Source organism: Buteo buteo, chromosome 23, assembly GCF_964188355.1.
Source record: "Buteo buteo chromosome 23, bButBut1.hap1.1, whole genome shotgun sequence".
NCBI lineage: Eukaryota > Metazoa > Chordata > Aves > Accipitriformes > Accipitridae > Buteo > Buteo buteo.
The window spans coordinates 18804974-18819753 of NC_134193.1; the positions used below are offsets into that span (position 1 = coordinate 18804974).

General features: G+C 43.1%; 2 protein-coding genes across 8 annotated transcripts in view; one reads left to right on the forward strand and one right to left on the reverse strand.

Annotated features, from left to right (window-relative positions):
* Window positions 1-14780, reverse strand: part of AK8 (adenylate kinase 8) — an 84362-nt gene that overhangs the window by 66278 nt on the left and 3304 nt on the right. For 3 of the 6 annotated variants that reach the window (XM_075055632.1, XM_075055626.1, XM_075055631.1), the window contains exons 1-3: window positions 7509-7612; window positions 4728-4812; window positions 666-715 (exon numbers count right to left, since the gene is read on the reverse strand). In XM_075055632.1, the coding sequence (XP_074911733.1) occupies window positions 666-715; window positions 4728-4812; window positions 7509-7586 (213 nt within the window). In that variant the 5' untranslated portion in view covers window positions 7587-7612. Of the gene's footprint in view, window positions 1-665; window positions 716-4727; window positions 4813-7508; window positions 7613-14780 lie in introns of those variants that run through there. The other 3 variants (XM_075055630.1, XM_075055628.1, XM_075055627.1) reach the window with 1 other exon arrangement.
* Window positions 7725-14250, forward strand: SPACA9 (sperm acrosome associated 9). Of its 2 annotated transcripts, XM_075055636.1 has the most exons (5): window positions 7725-7847; window positions 8466-8621; window positions 11732-11934; window positions 12504-12651; window positions 14123-14250. In XM_075055636.1, the coding sequence occupies exons 2-5, from the start codon at window positions 8478-8480 to the stop codon at window positions 14129-14131; spliced, it is 504 nt and encodes a 167-aa protein (XP_074911737.1). In that variant the 5' UTR covers window positions 7725-7847; window positions 8466-8477; the 3' UTR covers window positions 14132-14250. The 2 variants fall into 2 exon arrangements, with proteins under 2 accessions (XP_074911737.1, XP_074911736.1); XM_075055635.1 differs by lacking the exon at window positions 14123-14250 and having other exon boundaries at window positions 12504-13899.

Here is a 14780-nt window from a genome sequence, read left to right on the forward strand (position 1 = left end):
TTTTTTCAGAAGGCTGCAGAAAGACAGAGCATTTTCCTAGCCTTCCATTTAAGTTTACAGACTATATGTGTAACTTTAAGCAGTTTCTTATAAGGATGTTGAAGAGTCTACAGCTTTGAGTAAGGTCTTTTTCATCTACTGTACTATAACACAGACTTTAAAGAAAAAAGCATTCTTCCTAGCATGCACACACCACCATTATCTGCAGTTTCTGTGTTCAGCTTTCTCTGTGGTTCAAATACAACTTTGACATTTTCAATCAAGCAGTATCGGTGGACATGACAGACAACTGGCCATGCAAATGGAGAAATCCACAATATGGGAATACCACAAACGTGTAACTATGGTACTTCTCCCAGGTTAATTAGTCCTGCTAAAAAGCTCAGAAAACAAGGCAGGCAGAATTCTGTTGCATTACAGCAGTATCACTACCACTACCTATGCAAGTTCCTGTAGAGCTTACTTGAACATTTCCATTCAATTTATAGCGTAATATACAGGCATAGCCCTTAGGAATGCCACCCTTCAATTTGTCCTGTGCTCTCCTATCACTTAGATAATTCTGAAAATTATTTTCACAGAATAAAATTTTCACAAGTGCTGAGCTCAGTAGAAAGTAAAAAGGTAAGTGGACAGCATTATAACATTGAAGATAGTATACTTACAACTGTAGTTTTCCCAGAAGCAGGTGGACCAAGTACACAAATTCTTGGAGCTATGAAACAAGAATATGTGAATGTCAAGATGCAGAACAGCAAAAATCCCAACCAGTTTCTCACTATTGCATTGCATAATAGAAATGTAATCACAATGAAACAATTATTTCAGTTGGAAGTCTGCCTGAATAGAGACCTCAGGATCGGGCTGCACTGGGGAAAAAAGGGGGGAACACTAAGTCAATGCCAGCTGGGTCTTCCTTTAATCTCCATGGTCAATGAGATTATTAATCTGACTAAACATGCCACTTAAAGACACACATAAGATCTCTCTCTCTCTCTCAATCAATTTAAACACATGGATAGCTTAGTGGGTGAACCAGAGTGTAAGATATGAACATTTCCTTATCTGAATTTGACTTTTATTCCCAAAACATTGATTTAGACGTAACACATTTTGTGATGAAAAAATATTTTAGCTTGTACACACAGGACAGGACTATTTAAAAGTGACTATTATCATAACCATAGAATGGTTGAGAGTGGACAGGACTTCTTGAGATTGTCTCTTCTCTCATTTCCCTGACACAGTAAGGTAGTAAAAATATGTTTTACTTTGGCAAAGCTTTTGGCTCTCATCACAAAAAATGCAATTTCACTTTTTAGTTTCATCTAAATAGGTTGTGTCAGGGTTCAGAGATGATTTAGATATTGCAAAATTAAGCACTCTCTCTACTCTTTTTGACAGCTACTTTCAATTTTTCTAGTCATCATTAAAAGTCATTTTATTTCTATCTTGTGTTTCTTTACTGCATGTCCCTGTCCTTTCCTTGAGGGGGCAAGGTAGGAAAAACGCATCCCAGTTCTGAGGAATTTTCAATCTAATGCATATAGACAACACAATAGGCATTACTGTTGTAAGCTTCATTGGGAATGAATTAGAGGCAAGACAAAAAAGGGGAAATGGAGTAACTCTTAGAAAAGTATTTGGGACTTTTTCCATGAACACACCTTGGGCTGCAATCCCTTGAGCTGTCATTTTAAATTAACATCTTGGAGGTTTTTCCCCTATACCTTGGGGAAAAAACCCAAACCAAAACACACAATATACAGAAGGGACTGATGAGTATTAACTGGGAGCAACATGGGTCAAAACAGAGGAGGGATCTACTCACCTAAAAACCTCTTCAGCTCTTGATAACCAAGGGAGATACAGTGTCTGATGGCAGCAGACAGGGAAGTATGTGAAATGTATTTTTATGAGGCCTTCCATGCACTTAACAGTTATTGGGCAGGTGCAATTTTTAAACATACATGAAACCCAAATTACAGATTCATCTTTACAAAGTTATCTGACTTGGAAGGTTTAAGAAAAACTCCCCCCTTATTGGTTCTTGCAAGTGCAACAGAACTAGTACACAATGTAGAAAAATACTTTAAAAGGATACATCAGCTGTTTTTATCACCTAATTTCTTTCAAATGTAATGTGATTAAATCCTACGTTTTTTTTTTTTTAATCTAACACCTTGAAACTCCAGCCCGGTACTTAGGAATTATTTATAAACAGCGTCATAAAAGAGTGCTCGGGTGCCAACACTAATCAACTTCTTCAAACCACTTCAAAGAAAATCAAAAAACCTTTCCATCCACAGATCCTTTTGAGGTTTAACTAGGAGCATGATTTAAAATTCACAAGAAAACCCTTAGGTATTGAAGCTTTAATACACAGCTTTCTTGGACAAACGTTTGATAAAAAACGAAACATACCATTATATACACCATATCATGCTTTAATATTGCCCAGGGCTACTGTAAATGCTCACTTTGTACTAAATCTGGTTTTCTCTCTGCTTAGTGGCTGGCAGCAGATGGGGCAGTGTAATTCACTGATTTACTCATTTGCACACTTGTAAGACTCCTCTAAAGCATTCTCCCTAAACATATGACACAAGGGCACAACCAGGACACCACTGTATGTAATGTTTAACCCCCTCCAATCAGCAAATAGTCAGTATTTAATACTGGAGGTCTGAACCAGCAGGTAAATGAAGTTAGGAAAATCTAGAGAATGCCTTTTTCTTCAGTAACAAATCATATTTCATTCCATGTTTAGTCTTGACGAGATGTTACAGGATTTACTCTTCCAAGCAAAGTAAGTTTTAACATTCAACAATGATTTTAGCAGTAACAAAATTAATCCTGGAATAAAAGAACAGCTGGACTCACTGAGTTCCATTTAACTCCAAAAGATTCTATGATTAGTATTAATGCAACAAAATTTATTTAACTTGTAAGAGAAATCCTTTGTCAAACAGGAAAAGCACATAATACATGATGAACATTCTTGCAGAACTTTTTTATGTTTCTTCAGAGGTTTGCCTGTAAAGGAAGAACTCACAGAAATGCCACTTGGATCCTGAAAGCTTTTTTTTGTTAGCACAAACCAAGATACAATGTAGAAAACTAGCATTTTTGTGTATGAAGACTGATAATTCTTTCATATGGTTCTTTAAGGTTTTGAGAAGGAACACATGAAAAAAGAATAGTACAGAGCCTTAAGCACAAAAGCTTAATCACACCTTTGACCTACAAGATTTTCAAGACAGTTGTAAGCTATAATCATCATTAGACTTGTTTATATTTTTAAGAGTACTTTAGATCCTATTATTAATTAAAAAGGTTTTTTAACTTCACACCTGGGATAGATGCAATGCTTCTTTTCCACGCATCTCTGTTTGAAATTTTCTCTAGGGCTAAAACTGTCTAGCAAGGCAAGATCATGAAAATTCATCACTTTACTGATGGCTCTAATAAGGTTTTTTTTTTTCTTCTAAATAGTCAGCACCTTCCGCCATGATCAAAAAGTAAAATCAACTCTGCCACAGATTTCTGTTACATTATTTTCCTATAATTTATTCTTAAAACAACATTTAGGCTTTAATTTTAATTGGAGTTCCTTTCCTTTCTTAATAGGTTTTTCCAGACTAAAAGCAGACAGCATTTTTCCTTTGACAAATGACTGCTGTAGTTCTATCTTTAGCCTCTAAGTACTGAAGTCATGAAATGGAAACCTGCCTAATTCTGTTCAAATAATACTGTGGGGCTTAAGGACAAATGTTAGCTCAATGTGAAGAAATTTTATCAGCATTCTATCAAACCTCATGAAATTCTTCCACATATTTTCCATGGGTCTATAAAACAGATTGATTACTCATGCTGCCTGCATCAGAAAAGGCTGGACACAATTTGCAGGATTTGATTTTTTTTTTTCCTGGTATTTAGCAGCATTTCAATCAACATCCATCTGATCACCGCCACTAAGAGCTCACAGCATCTCTAGTGATAACGATTTCATTGATGCTGCAGCAGAACTTTCATAATGGTTTACTATGGTTTTAAAGAAACATCAAAGCAACATGACACCAGCTACCCCTGACAGCTCATGCAGAACAAAAATTATAGTTCAGTTGTGCATATCCAAATATAATCTGCCTAAGGGTGAACAGTTTGTAAATCAAATAAGTTGATTGAGTGTACATGCTTTTATTGTGCAGAATACAGACTTCCTATTCAATTTACCAGGTTTTGTTATACATACAAGTAGGCATGCTCACTGTTCCTTCATCTGAGATGCCACTGAGCAGTGGAACTCATTAACAGCAGCTAGTAACTAACTAATCAAAAAACAGAGAATCTGCCAGCCCAGGTAGAATAGGAAACCAAATTTACACCTGACAAAAGGAGTAATTAGCAAGCGTAAAGACAACAGGAAATATCAGATGGGGCACAGAACACATTAATAATTGATACACTAGAACTCTTTGTTATTCCCTTAGAGGGTTTCATTGTTATAACTGTTAAAGTGCATTTTTTATTAGATTACCCACTAAAAAAAGAAATTAAAAGCATCTTACCTATAACTATTCCAAAACGCTCACCTTTTTCTCCTCCCCTGCCTCAAGACACACTCTGAAAAGTTTTATCCATCATCTGCCAACTGAGGCGCACCTTTCAAACAGCTGTTTACAAACAAGGAATTGAACTAATAAGATGTCTCAATTTTCACTCACCATCATCGTTGTTCTGCTTTAAATGGTTTATCATATACTGAATGGGATCATCTGGCTTATGAATTAATAGTTCTTCAAGCATATTCTGAAAATAAATAGGACAAAGTCAGAGGAAAATTTAACATAGCTATGCGGTCATGATATATTGCATTTTTACAGCAATGTTACAATGAGGATCTTATGAAAATAAATAAGCATTTAGAAACTCTTTAAGGCCCCTTTCTCTAACCAAATTGAGATTATGAAACCTATTTTAGATGGTGAAAAACTGAAGTAAAGCATGATTAGAAAATTGCCACTAAAAACAACAACCTATTTGCTTTGGCTTATTTATGATACATACGGACACCAGAAAGGTTTGGCTTGAGCAGTCTGGTGTCAATAATGGTTGAGTCAGCATTGACGTAAAAACCATACAAGGTTTCAAAACCAGAGTCAACTTAAACTAGTATCTCTGCAGGGCAAGCTAAACCTTTTAAGCACATTCCCACAAGTTTCTGACTAGCCTGACCAGACAAGACCTGCAGAAAACACAAAACCAACAACCAAGCAAAGCCACAAAAGCAGCACATCTCACTTTTGTAACTGTACTAGTCTTCCTCCTACATGAAAAGTACGGGGGGGAGGGGGGAAGCTTAAAGCATTTCCTTGAATGTCTATTTTGGAGCCCATTTTCATATTAAATGTTTGATGTTATACATGGCCTTGCTTCAGCTCCCACCGATAGCAGTGGGGATCTTCCGCTGATTTCAGTGAGGATTGTAGCTTCACAGGCAGAGAGAGGAATAACACCAAGAAACACTAACTCCATAGATTTTCTTACAAGACATTTCAGCACAGCCAAGAATTCTGTAATTAAAACTAAACATCAAACAGCAAATAATATTCTGACTTAGATTATCTACTGAAATGCTCGCACCGGAATAGGACATCTTCTTCTAAAAATCAGTCATAACACTTTAATATTTGCAAGTAAATTCCATAAAGTCTATACATTCCATAGAATTTTATATTCTAACCAATTGATTGTCTTTTATTGGAGTGGCCTATTTTCCTTTTCTTCTTCATCCACTTCATTAGAATAATTAAAAAATTCAATTCTGTTTATAATTAAAACATTCAATTCTGTTTCACATGCAAGTTCTGATGCTTCAAGGTCTGGGTGGTACATAGCATAAAGTATAAAATTTGTATTTTTATCGGAAGTTTGTTAAAAATTACTTCCCAGCAACATTTATTTAAACTAGAAAAATCTGAATTTGGCACAACAATTATCAGCAGCTTTAAAAATAAGAAACCTAAGAAAATCTGGTCTTACTATGAATCAGAATTGCTCAGGCTGACAGCGATTGATACTTTCACTATTTCATGCCCTAGTCCTACCAGCACTTACACGCATGCTTCATTTTATTCAGTTCTGCTAATCTCAGTTTAATTCTACACAAATAGTTTGGTCAATCTCTGGGGGAGGTTAACATTTTGGATGTCAGGTTTTAGGTTTCACATTTTGGGTTTTGTAAATGTTTAAGTTTAGGACAATAATTTCAAGCTGTGTTTGTTTGTACAGCTGCTACAATTATGCTGCTACAACATAATTGAAGGATGAAAAGAAAACAAGATGCTGAGTAAATCCCACTAGTTCTATGTAATATGAGGTCCTGCAGCTGGATTCAATGCCTCATGGCATCCAAAGCACAGTATTTCCACAAAAACCCCAGAAATATTATGCCACAGCAGTCGTACTAAATGGCCTCGAGTTACATGAAAAAAATAAAAGAGGGGGAAAAAGAATAGGAAAGAAGAATAAGCCTTTGTGTGTTTTCTAGTGAGATTTGAAAAAGTAAAAAGGCCTTATAACATAGACAGGGTCATGAGTTCGCAGCTGTGCAGAGGGGGAGTCTCTCTGACAAGTTCTCGTACCAGAACAGCACCAGAATATTTAGGCTCTCGTGCAAGCCTCCCCGTGCTCGACCAAAGGGCTTTTTCCAAACTTATGGAACAAAACATACCTTTCTTTAAGGCAGGGAAACCAATTATGCTATTTACTGAAATCACAACGATGTTAGAAGTGTACTTTATTTTTGACACACAGCTCCAGAGAAAAGCCACAACAGCAGTAGGAAAGCAGGGAGAAACAGTTTTAAACGGACAACGCAGATAAGCGGCTGCCACGCCTCACCTCAGCAGCCCCTCTCTCAGGAAGGGCAAACCCTTCATCTCGGGTTTTCCCGCGCTTGATTTCTTACTGCCTCCTCCTCCTCCTCCCTTTCCTGCCAAGCCTGCATTGCTTTCACGCACTCAACCCTTTTCTTCCACAGGCTGCCGCTTTTTTCCGCAAAAAAAAAAAAAATGACACGCGCGAACCCTAGCAACCGCCAGGCTATTCTTAAAATAAGTTAGTTAATAAGACAGCCCTCAGCCGGTGCACCTTCCCTCACACGGGGACACCCGCCCGCGCCTTTCCACAGGAGCCGGCTGCCGGCCGCTGGGGGAAATGGCCGCGGCGCTGCGCCGCCGCCGCCGAGCCCCCCCCGGGGCCGCCCCAGGCCGGGCTTGGGCCTCCCCCGCGGCCGGTACCGCGGGACTCCCGGCCGCCGGCGGAGGCCGTGAGGAAACCGGGGGACCCCCCGCCTCACGCCACCCCGGGGCCGAGCCAGGCCGGTGTTCGCCGGGTGCCCCTCCCCGCCCCCGCACCGCCCCGGGTTCGCCAGGCCGCGCTCCGGAGGAGTCGGCGGGGAGTCCCCGCGGTGCCCCCCGGGGGGACGGGCGCGGCCCGTTCACCTGCAGGAGCCGGAAGAGCTCCCGCTCCTCCGCGTAAGCGCCCACCGGCGGCGGCCACGGCCAGGCGGGGGCGGCCATGGCGGCCCCTAGCAACCAGCGCCGCCGCGTTGCTAAGGAGCGCGTCATCACCCCGCGACCCCAGAAGCCACCCCGCTCAGCGCGGCGGGGTGTGTGGGGGTTGACGTCATCGAACGGCGACGCGGCCCACCCCCGGTTGCCAGGGAGACGTCGGGAGATGCCGGAGCGCCCCGGGGGAGACCGGTCAGCCCCTGCCCGTACCGGCCCCTCTCGGCGGGGCAGCCGCGCCGCCCCTGCCCGTCTGCCGGGCTGAACCGGCCGGTAGGGAGCCGCAGGGCTCGCTGAGCTGCCGGGGGCGGGTGGGAGGTTGGGGGGGGGGGGGGGGGGGCGGGGGCTGCAGGGCAAGGTTTCCCTCAGAGCGCAAGGTCACCAGTGGGGAAAACTCAGGCCCCTGCCTGGGGCGGGCGGGGACGGGGGGGTCAAGCAGGGCCCCGGGTCTCCCCAGGTCTGCCAGGATATACTGCCTGCCGAGCTGGCTTCGTGTCGTGTTCGAGGTTTTAAGCCACTTGGGCAATGGTTTTACACCGGGTAAGAGAAGGCATCTCTCCCTTCGGCCCTTTCACAGCGGTGTGTTTGATGCATTGCCACATTATGTTTACAATAGACCCACTAGGGTTTATGGCATCTGATTGTCAGTGGTCCCCTCTGGGTTCTCTACCTCTTTTTGCAGCATCATTACTACCTCATTGACTTACTGTTTGGGGCTCTGGGACTGCAGAGCTTTGACACAATATATCTTCTCTTTTTTCCTCTTTTTTTTTTTTTAAAGTTTTCCACTAACCTACACAAATCCAACTCAGGTAGAAGACAGTTACATATGTAGAATTGCATCATTTCTAAAAAGTAGCTTCCTTTCTCTCCTTCTCTCCCAAAATCCAGGAGGGGGAAAACATGAATGAGGTAAAGGAGGCTCTAAGAAACATAAAGCAGAACTACAAGCTTTTCCTGCAGCAGCAGTTTACATTTATTGGAGCACTGCAACACTCCCGAGAGAATGCACATGACATGATCAGACCTGTGGCAAGCATCAGCCAGGTACAAGTATTCAGCACAAAGTTCTCTGCCGATGAGAACAGGGAACAACGCAGTGCTGTCACGCACTTGGGTCTAGTTCCGGGATGAATAAATGTTTTTACTAAGGAAAGATGCACAAAAACTCTCTAGTAACATTTGTGTATAACTCTGCAAACCAGTGGCAAAAGATTAAGTAGGGGAGAGAAATACCTATGTTAGGTCTTCCCATTTACAGAGAAGAAATTTTATTGCTGAGCATCACTTTATGATTTAGTTTAAGGCCGTCATTTCGCTGCTGAGGCATAGCTAGAAATACAGGGTACAAGAAAACAATCAAACCAACCCTCCTTCCCCAGCCACACATGGAATCTGTAATCCTTAACTTGTAGTAACCAGCATGCTTGCCTCTTCCCCCTGGTATTGGTGCTGCTGTATCTTTCTATAGTGCTTATTAAAAATAATGGCAGTGTTACAGAGGTAGGATGATGGATTGAGGGCTGAAAGTCCCAAGTGGGCTAGGGGTTTTCTGGGCTGGTAAGTGAATTGTCTTGGAATTTTTATAACATGGGATGTTTTAAGTAGTGTAAAGAACTTAGACCACCTGCAGACAGAGGGGGAAGAAAAACCTAAATAAAATTAGAATTGTGGATTTGAGACAGCAGAACCCAGGCACAAAACCCAGATGGATGCCAAAGCCAGAGTGAAAGCCAAGCTGTTATTAGGATTAGGACACAGAAGTGAGCTGGTTGTCTTTTCTAGGGGCTGACTCTCTATAATATAAGGGCTTTGCTTGTAACATTGAAGAGGATCACAACAGACATTACGCTAAACCATTTTTTTCCAAAAATAGGCATTAAGATTTTGTATAACATTATGCTGCTTTTCAAAGTGCCAATATTTCAGTGGTACTGAGCAAGCTTGGACACAGCTTCTTGGCAGAGGTAGAAGGCCTGCTTGTTGTGGGGGTGAAACCTTGTAGGTAACGACTTCAGCAATTACATTGATCCATGGCATCATTTGTGATACAGTAACATAGAATCATTTAGGTTGGAAAAGACCTTTAAGATCGAGTCCAATACCGCCATGCCACTAAACCATGTCCTGAAGTGCCTTGTCTACGTGTTTTTTTAACACCTCCAGGGATGATGACACCACCACTTCCCTGGGCAGCCTGTTCCGATGCCTGACAACCCTTTCAGTAATTTTTTCTAATATCCAATCTGAACCTCTCCTGAATGTAAACTTAGAGGCAGCAAACTGTACTGCACAGATAGCACTGAGGGTATAACCATGTTACCCCAGGGGGAGGATGGGAAAGGGAAAAGAGTTAGTTACTGGGGAGAACAGGGAGCAATTGGTGCAGTACATAGTAGTGATGCTTTGTGCAGGAACTGAACCACTACACCAAAGAAAGTTCACTGGGGACAAAACCAGACATCCATTTTGTTTCACTGCCATTCTCCTGATTCAGCCCAACCCTATTTTTAATTTTGCATGGGAGGGCACAAGAATAAAAGCAACAAATGCAGAAATATGCGTGGTCTCAGTCTACAGCTGACTTGACTGCCAGCTTTCTTTGCATGTAAACACAGACACCACAGAAAAAAATGATACTGCACTTGAACGTGGCTGCATTTCTAACCCCTAAAAGCTGTACATGGTAGCATTTTTAGTGTTGAGTGATGACATTTCTCAGAGAAAAGAGGAGATCACAGTAAGGTGGAAAGGTGGAAGAGCGCATCACAGTCAGGCAATGGTAACAGCTCCTTAAAGACTTCTACATGGAGTAGAATATAAAGTCAAATCCCAAGTGGTTTTGTGAGACAAGCTCCTCAGTCATTGCTTCAGCCAGAGATTCAAATCACCCAGTGAGTCCTGGCACTGCAGAGGCTGGCTGTGGTCACGACATTGGCCCAGTGTAGGGGCTGTCCATGTGAACTCCCCTGGCTGCAGCTCAACTGCTCATCAGCAGTTGGCTAATGCAGAGCTGAGCAGCCCTTGCAAGCCATCATTCTGTAGTCCTGGTCCCCATCCTGGTTACGCAGGTGCATTAACTCTGTCGTTGATGTGGACAAAAAGAAGTCCTGTTAGCCCATTGGTGAACATCCAGGCTAAAATGCTATTCTCTTTAGGACTATTTCTGCTCCCAGCAGCAATGAAAACTCCTGCCATTCACAAGGACACAACGCTCAGCAAACAGTGTGGAAGGAGGAAGCTGTAGTGGAAATGGACCCTTAGGGGCCATTTTTTATTTTTCCTACAAACCTGCTGAGAATTTGCCCAAGCACATAGCATGGCTTTTCTGTATGCAGAAACCATACCAATGTTGGAACAGCTACTTCGTTCTTGTCTTGAAATCTTAGAGAAAGCACTGAAGGTGTTAGAGTCCAGCTTAGACTGCCAACCAGCTGCTCAGTATTTTATATTCTCACCACTCATGTCTGAAGTGCCTGGAATTTCTTTGGAGAAGATACTTAATCTCTTGGCATAACGCTTCCTCATGCAATGCCATTCACTCTGAGTAACAAAAATGCTCAAGGCAAGTAGGGAATATCATTGCTGTAACAGGTTAGTAAGGACAATTAAGTTAAATGGGTTTAGTTTGCAGTCACATCTAGTGGTGCCAAATAAAGAACCATGAAGAATGTGTGTATGTGCAAACACATCCACACTGCTACTCCAAACCAGGCACACTTTGGTCGCTGCCCTCACCTCCCACCCCACTCTGCCTAAGTGGCCGTGGCAGGGGCAGAGGCAGAGGGTGCCCTGCTCAGAGCAGACCAAAAACTCCACTCATGCTCAACCCGTTTCTGCAGTGCTTGCAGCAGAGCTGTGGTTTTGGCTGCAGTACTCCTACACTTTCTTCAAAGAGGGAGGAATGCTCACTGGTGTGCTGACAACTGGATCCATCACCCCAGCCTTCTTCAGTCATGATGAATGACAAGCAAAGATCTCAGGCATGCACTAGAAATCTTACTACCTGCCGCTGTACTGCTGTTTCCATAGTGGCTCACGCATGCAGAGTCACAAGAGAAAGCAGCTTCTCGTCACTAATTTATGCTGCAAAGTTGCTTAAGTTAAATGTAATTTAACATGCATGACTCTGTCTTTCCCCATGTTGCACTCTACAGGTACAGTCCTACATGGAGCATCACTGTAACAATTCCACCGACAGGCGTATCCTCAACATGTTCCTAAACATCTGCAATGATCTAAGCAAGCTCTGCCAGAAGCTGGAAACCGTGCATTCTGGTAACAACATAACCAATGGCATTTTGGAGAGATGCAAGCTGCTCCTTAGCCACAGCAATGATCTGAGCACCATCCGAGCTAAGTAAGTCCATCAGCTTAGTTTCTTTGAGGCAACAGTCAATGCCAGAGGACTGTCACAAGAATGCATATTCCTACTTGACTTCTCCATCAATTCCGTTACAACATCTTTGTGGCTTTAGTGAGGGTACAAGGTGCTACCCAGTTTACTATTCCAGTTGTTGGGAAAACACTGCCAGCCTCAATTCACAAAAGGGGTTTTGTTTGTTTATTCATTCTTTTTACTAGTGCATGGAAGGGCATATACAGGCAGGTTAGTATGCTGAAGTCCCATGCAATGCCAAGGCAGTTCACCTCCTCCTTCCTCCTATTCCTGCCCTGCATGTAGCTGATTTCTGTGGGGCAAGTGCCTGTACATGCTTTTGAACTCTTCCAGATCTAGCCCAACAGCCAGGATAGTGTGTTTGGCAGGACTTGCTTCTCAAGATCCAATTCTATCTGTGCCTTTCTGTTTTGGGGAAATGGCTGCCTGTGCACTTCTGCTCTTCCCAGGGGATCTCAGGGTGGCACTGTGGGCTCACCAGGGTTGCATGTCTGGGACTACCCTGCCCATTGTTTTCTTCTGTCCCACAGATACCCCCACGATGTTGTGAATCACCTGAGCTGTGATGAAGCAAAGAATCACTATGGAGGTGTGGTGAGCCTCATCCCCATCGTCCTAGACTGCATGAAGGAGTGGGTAGCCCACATTGAGAAGCTGCCACAGCCCATGCTGTATGATGTGAGTGGTGGAAGTGCTATCTCTGAGAAGAGGGCACCCCAGGATGCACCAGCTAGGGCAGCCATTTCCCAAACACCACTTTCTGTGCGCCTTGAAGCTCAGACCTCAGCTAGTAACAAAGATAATGTACAAGTGCAGGGGAGTAAGCATATCCAAAAGAAAAACCTAAATGACACAAAAAATCACAGTGGGAAACTTAAAGTTCCCTGGAAACCACCAGGTAGACACGCCTTTTAAAGGATCAAAGTTCATGCATCTTCTGCTTACCACCTTTAATCAGGTGGCTGATTAAAGATAGTGAAATGAATACTAGAGATCCTTCCTATCCGAGTCCACTTTCTGAAGAGTTAGCCCTGTAAGCCAGCCTTGGACAGGTACATACTCTCTCCCTTGCTGACATTTCCACTCTCCTCAAAGTTGTTTCCCAACAGAAGTACCTGTAGCACTGGCACTCATCCCTTTGACCAGCACTGTGGTGAGAGCAGGGAACAGTCAGGAATAATCAGGTTTTAATCGCTCAGATACGAATCTTGGGGAAGCTACTTGAAATGGGATTTTACACTTTCTCAGACTTCTGAGGAACACCCATTCACTCACCAAAGCCAGAGGTGTAAAGAACCTGCATGTCTGAAGGACATGATGCAGAGCAGCAAAGGTCCCTTGTTATGGATTCAGACTTGTCCCTAAGGTTCCCTCACCCCCACTGAAATTGCCTGGTTATTTGGACCAAAGAATCAAAGTCGACAACACTAATTATGTCTCCCTTACAGACCACTGGCTACAGAAAAGGTCAGAGTGCTTTAGCCGCACCAACTGTGCTCTCCTGCATCCTTCTTACAGTTTCTCACACCATTGCCAGTACACCCTACTCAGAACATCTTCCCCTACACCTGTTTCACTCCTTTGCTGTCAGAGCTAGAGATGAAGTTTGTTCTCCTTTACCTTTTGCGCTTAGTTTGGTGTGCTGACAATACCCAAACTTGAATAAACCACCCCTGTCCTCCCCAGAGCTCTTTGTTAGCAAAACTAACGAAGTAATTTCCAGTCGATGTGGTTCATGGGAATCTGGTGAGAACAGAGAGGCTGAGAAAACTGTGGCCATTTTCAGATCATTCCTTTTCAAACTGCAAGTTAAAATGTCTGTGCTTTCCCTTTTTCGCGATGAGAATTCAGCTTGCCTAGCTTTCAAGGATGTTATGAGTTCATTAAAACTGCAAGGCATTTGAGACAGTCTCATGCTGCGTTTATACCAGCACTTCACAATTCCAGCACAGTGACTTTATACCAGTGCTGAAAACAGCTTTCTTTCCAGCCTGCTTAGGGAAGGTCAGCAGAGCCACAGGCTCTCCCCATTCTCTGGAGCTGATATGCATTTTTGGTGGTGCTTTTATTCAAGCACTGTTAACTGTGTACTTAAGATCTCAATAACACTGTCTTCCCCGTATCTGACTGCTTTTTTCCCCTCCCACAGGCAAATTAGCTCCTGGTTTTTGCTTCCTGCTGGAAGACACTCCTGAATAAACAATTTCCCCTTGCATACCTGGCTCGGTTTGCTAAAATTGTGAGAAAGCTTTTGCCTTAAGATGACCAGATTTTGGCAACAAGCAGCCGAAAAAGGAGAATTAATACAGAGAAGAGAGCGTAGGAAGGAATGATAGCTCAGATGAAATGGAAAGTTTTTTCAGGAGCCTTTGTATTCCTCACATAACCCCACCTTCTTTTGCACTTTTTCTCCTTCCGCTATCCACTTGCACTGCAATGCAATACATGTATCCACTCTGGAGTAGAAACCTATTTTTAGGAGACGACATGATCCAACTGAATTGAGCCTCGGTGAACTCAAAATGGTAGCGAAGCTTGCCAGGGTCACCCAGAGACTCCTAGGCACTACTGGGGCCACAGCCAGCAGAACGTGACCGTTACCCTCCCAGGCTTTACTTGAGAGCCCTGTTGCAGAGGCAGCTTCAGGCAGAAAAATCAAAGTTGCTCACAGCTGCCCTATGGTGTTTCATGCTGCAAAGACAAGTGCCCGATGACAGTTGCTGTCTCGAAAGTTTTTCAGAACAAGTACACGCTATGTGGACTAAAAGATGACAAGTGCTGGGGACACAAGGGATGCTATTCCCAGA

Coding starts and splice junctions, on each gene's coding strand:
- SPACA9 (XM_075055635.1), top strand. CDS start 8,478: ATGAATGAGGTAAAGGAGGCTCTAAGAAACATAAAGCAGAACTACAAG. Junction 8,622..11,731: donor CTGTGGCAAGCATCAGCCAG/GTACAAGTATTC, acceptor TGCACTCTACAG/GTACAGTCCTACATGGAGCA. Junction 11,935..12,503: donor CTGAGCACCATCCGAGCTAA/GTAAGTCCATCA, acceptor TCTGTCCCACAG/ATACCCCCACGATGTTGTGA.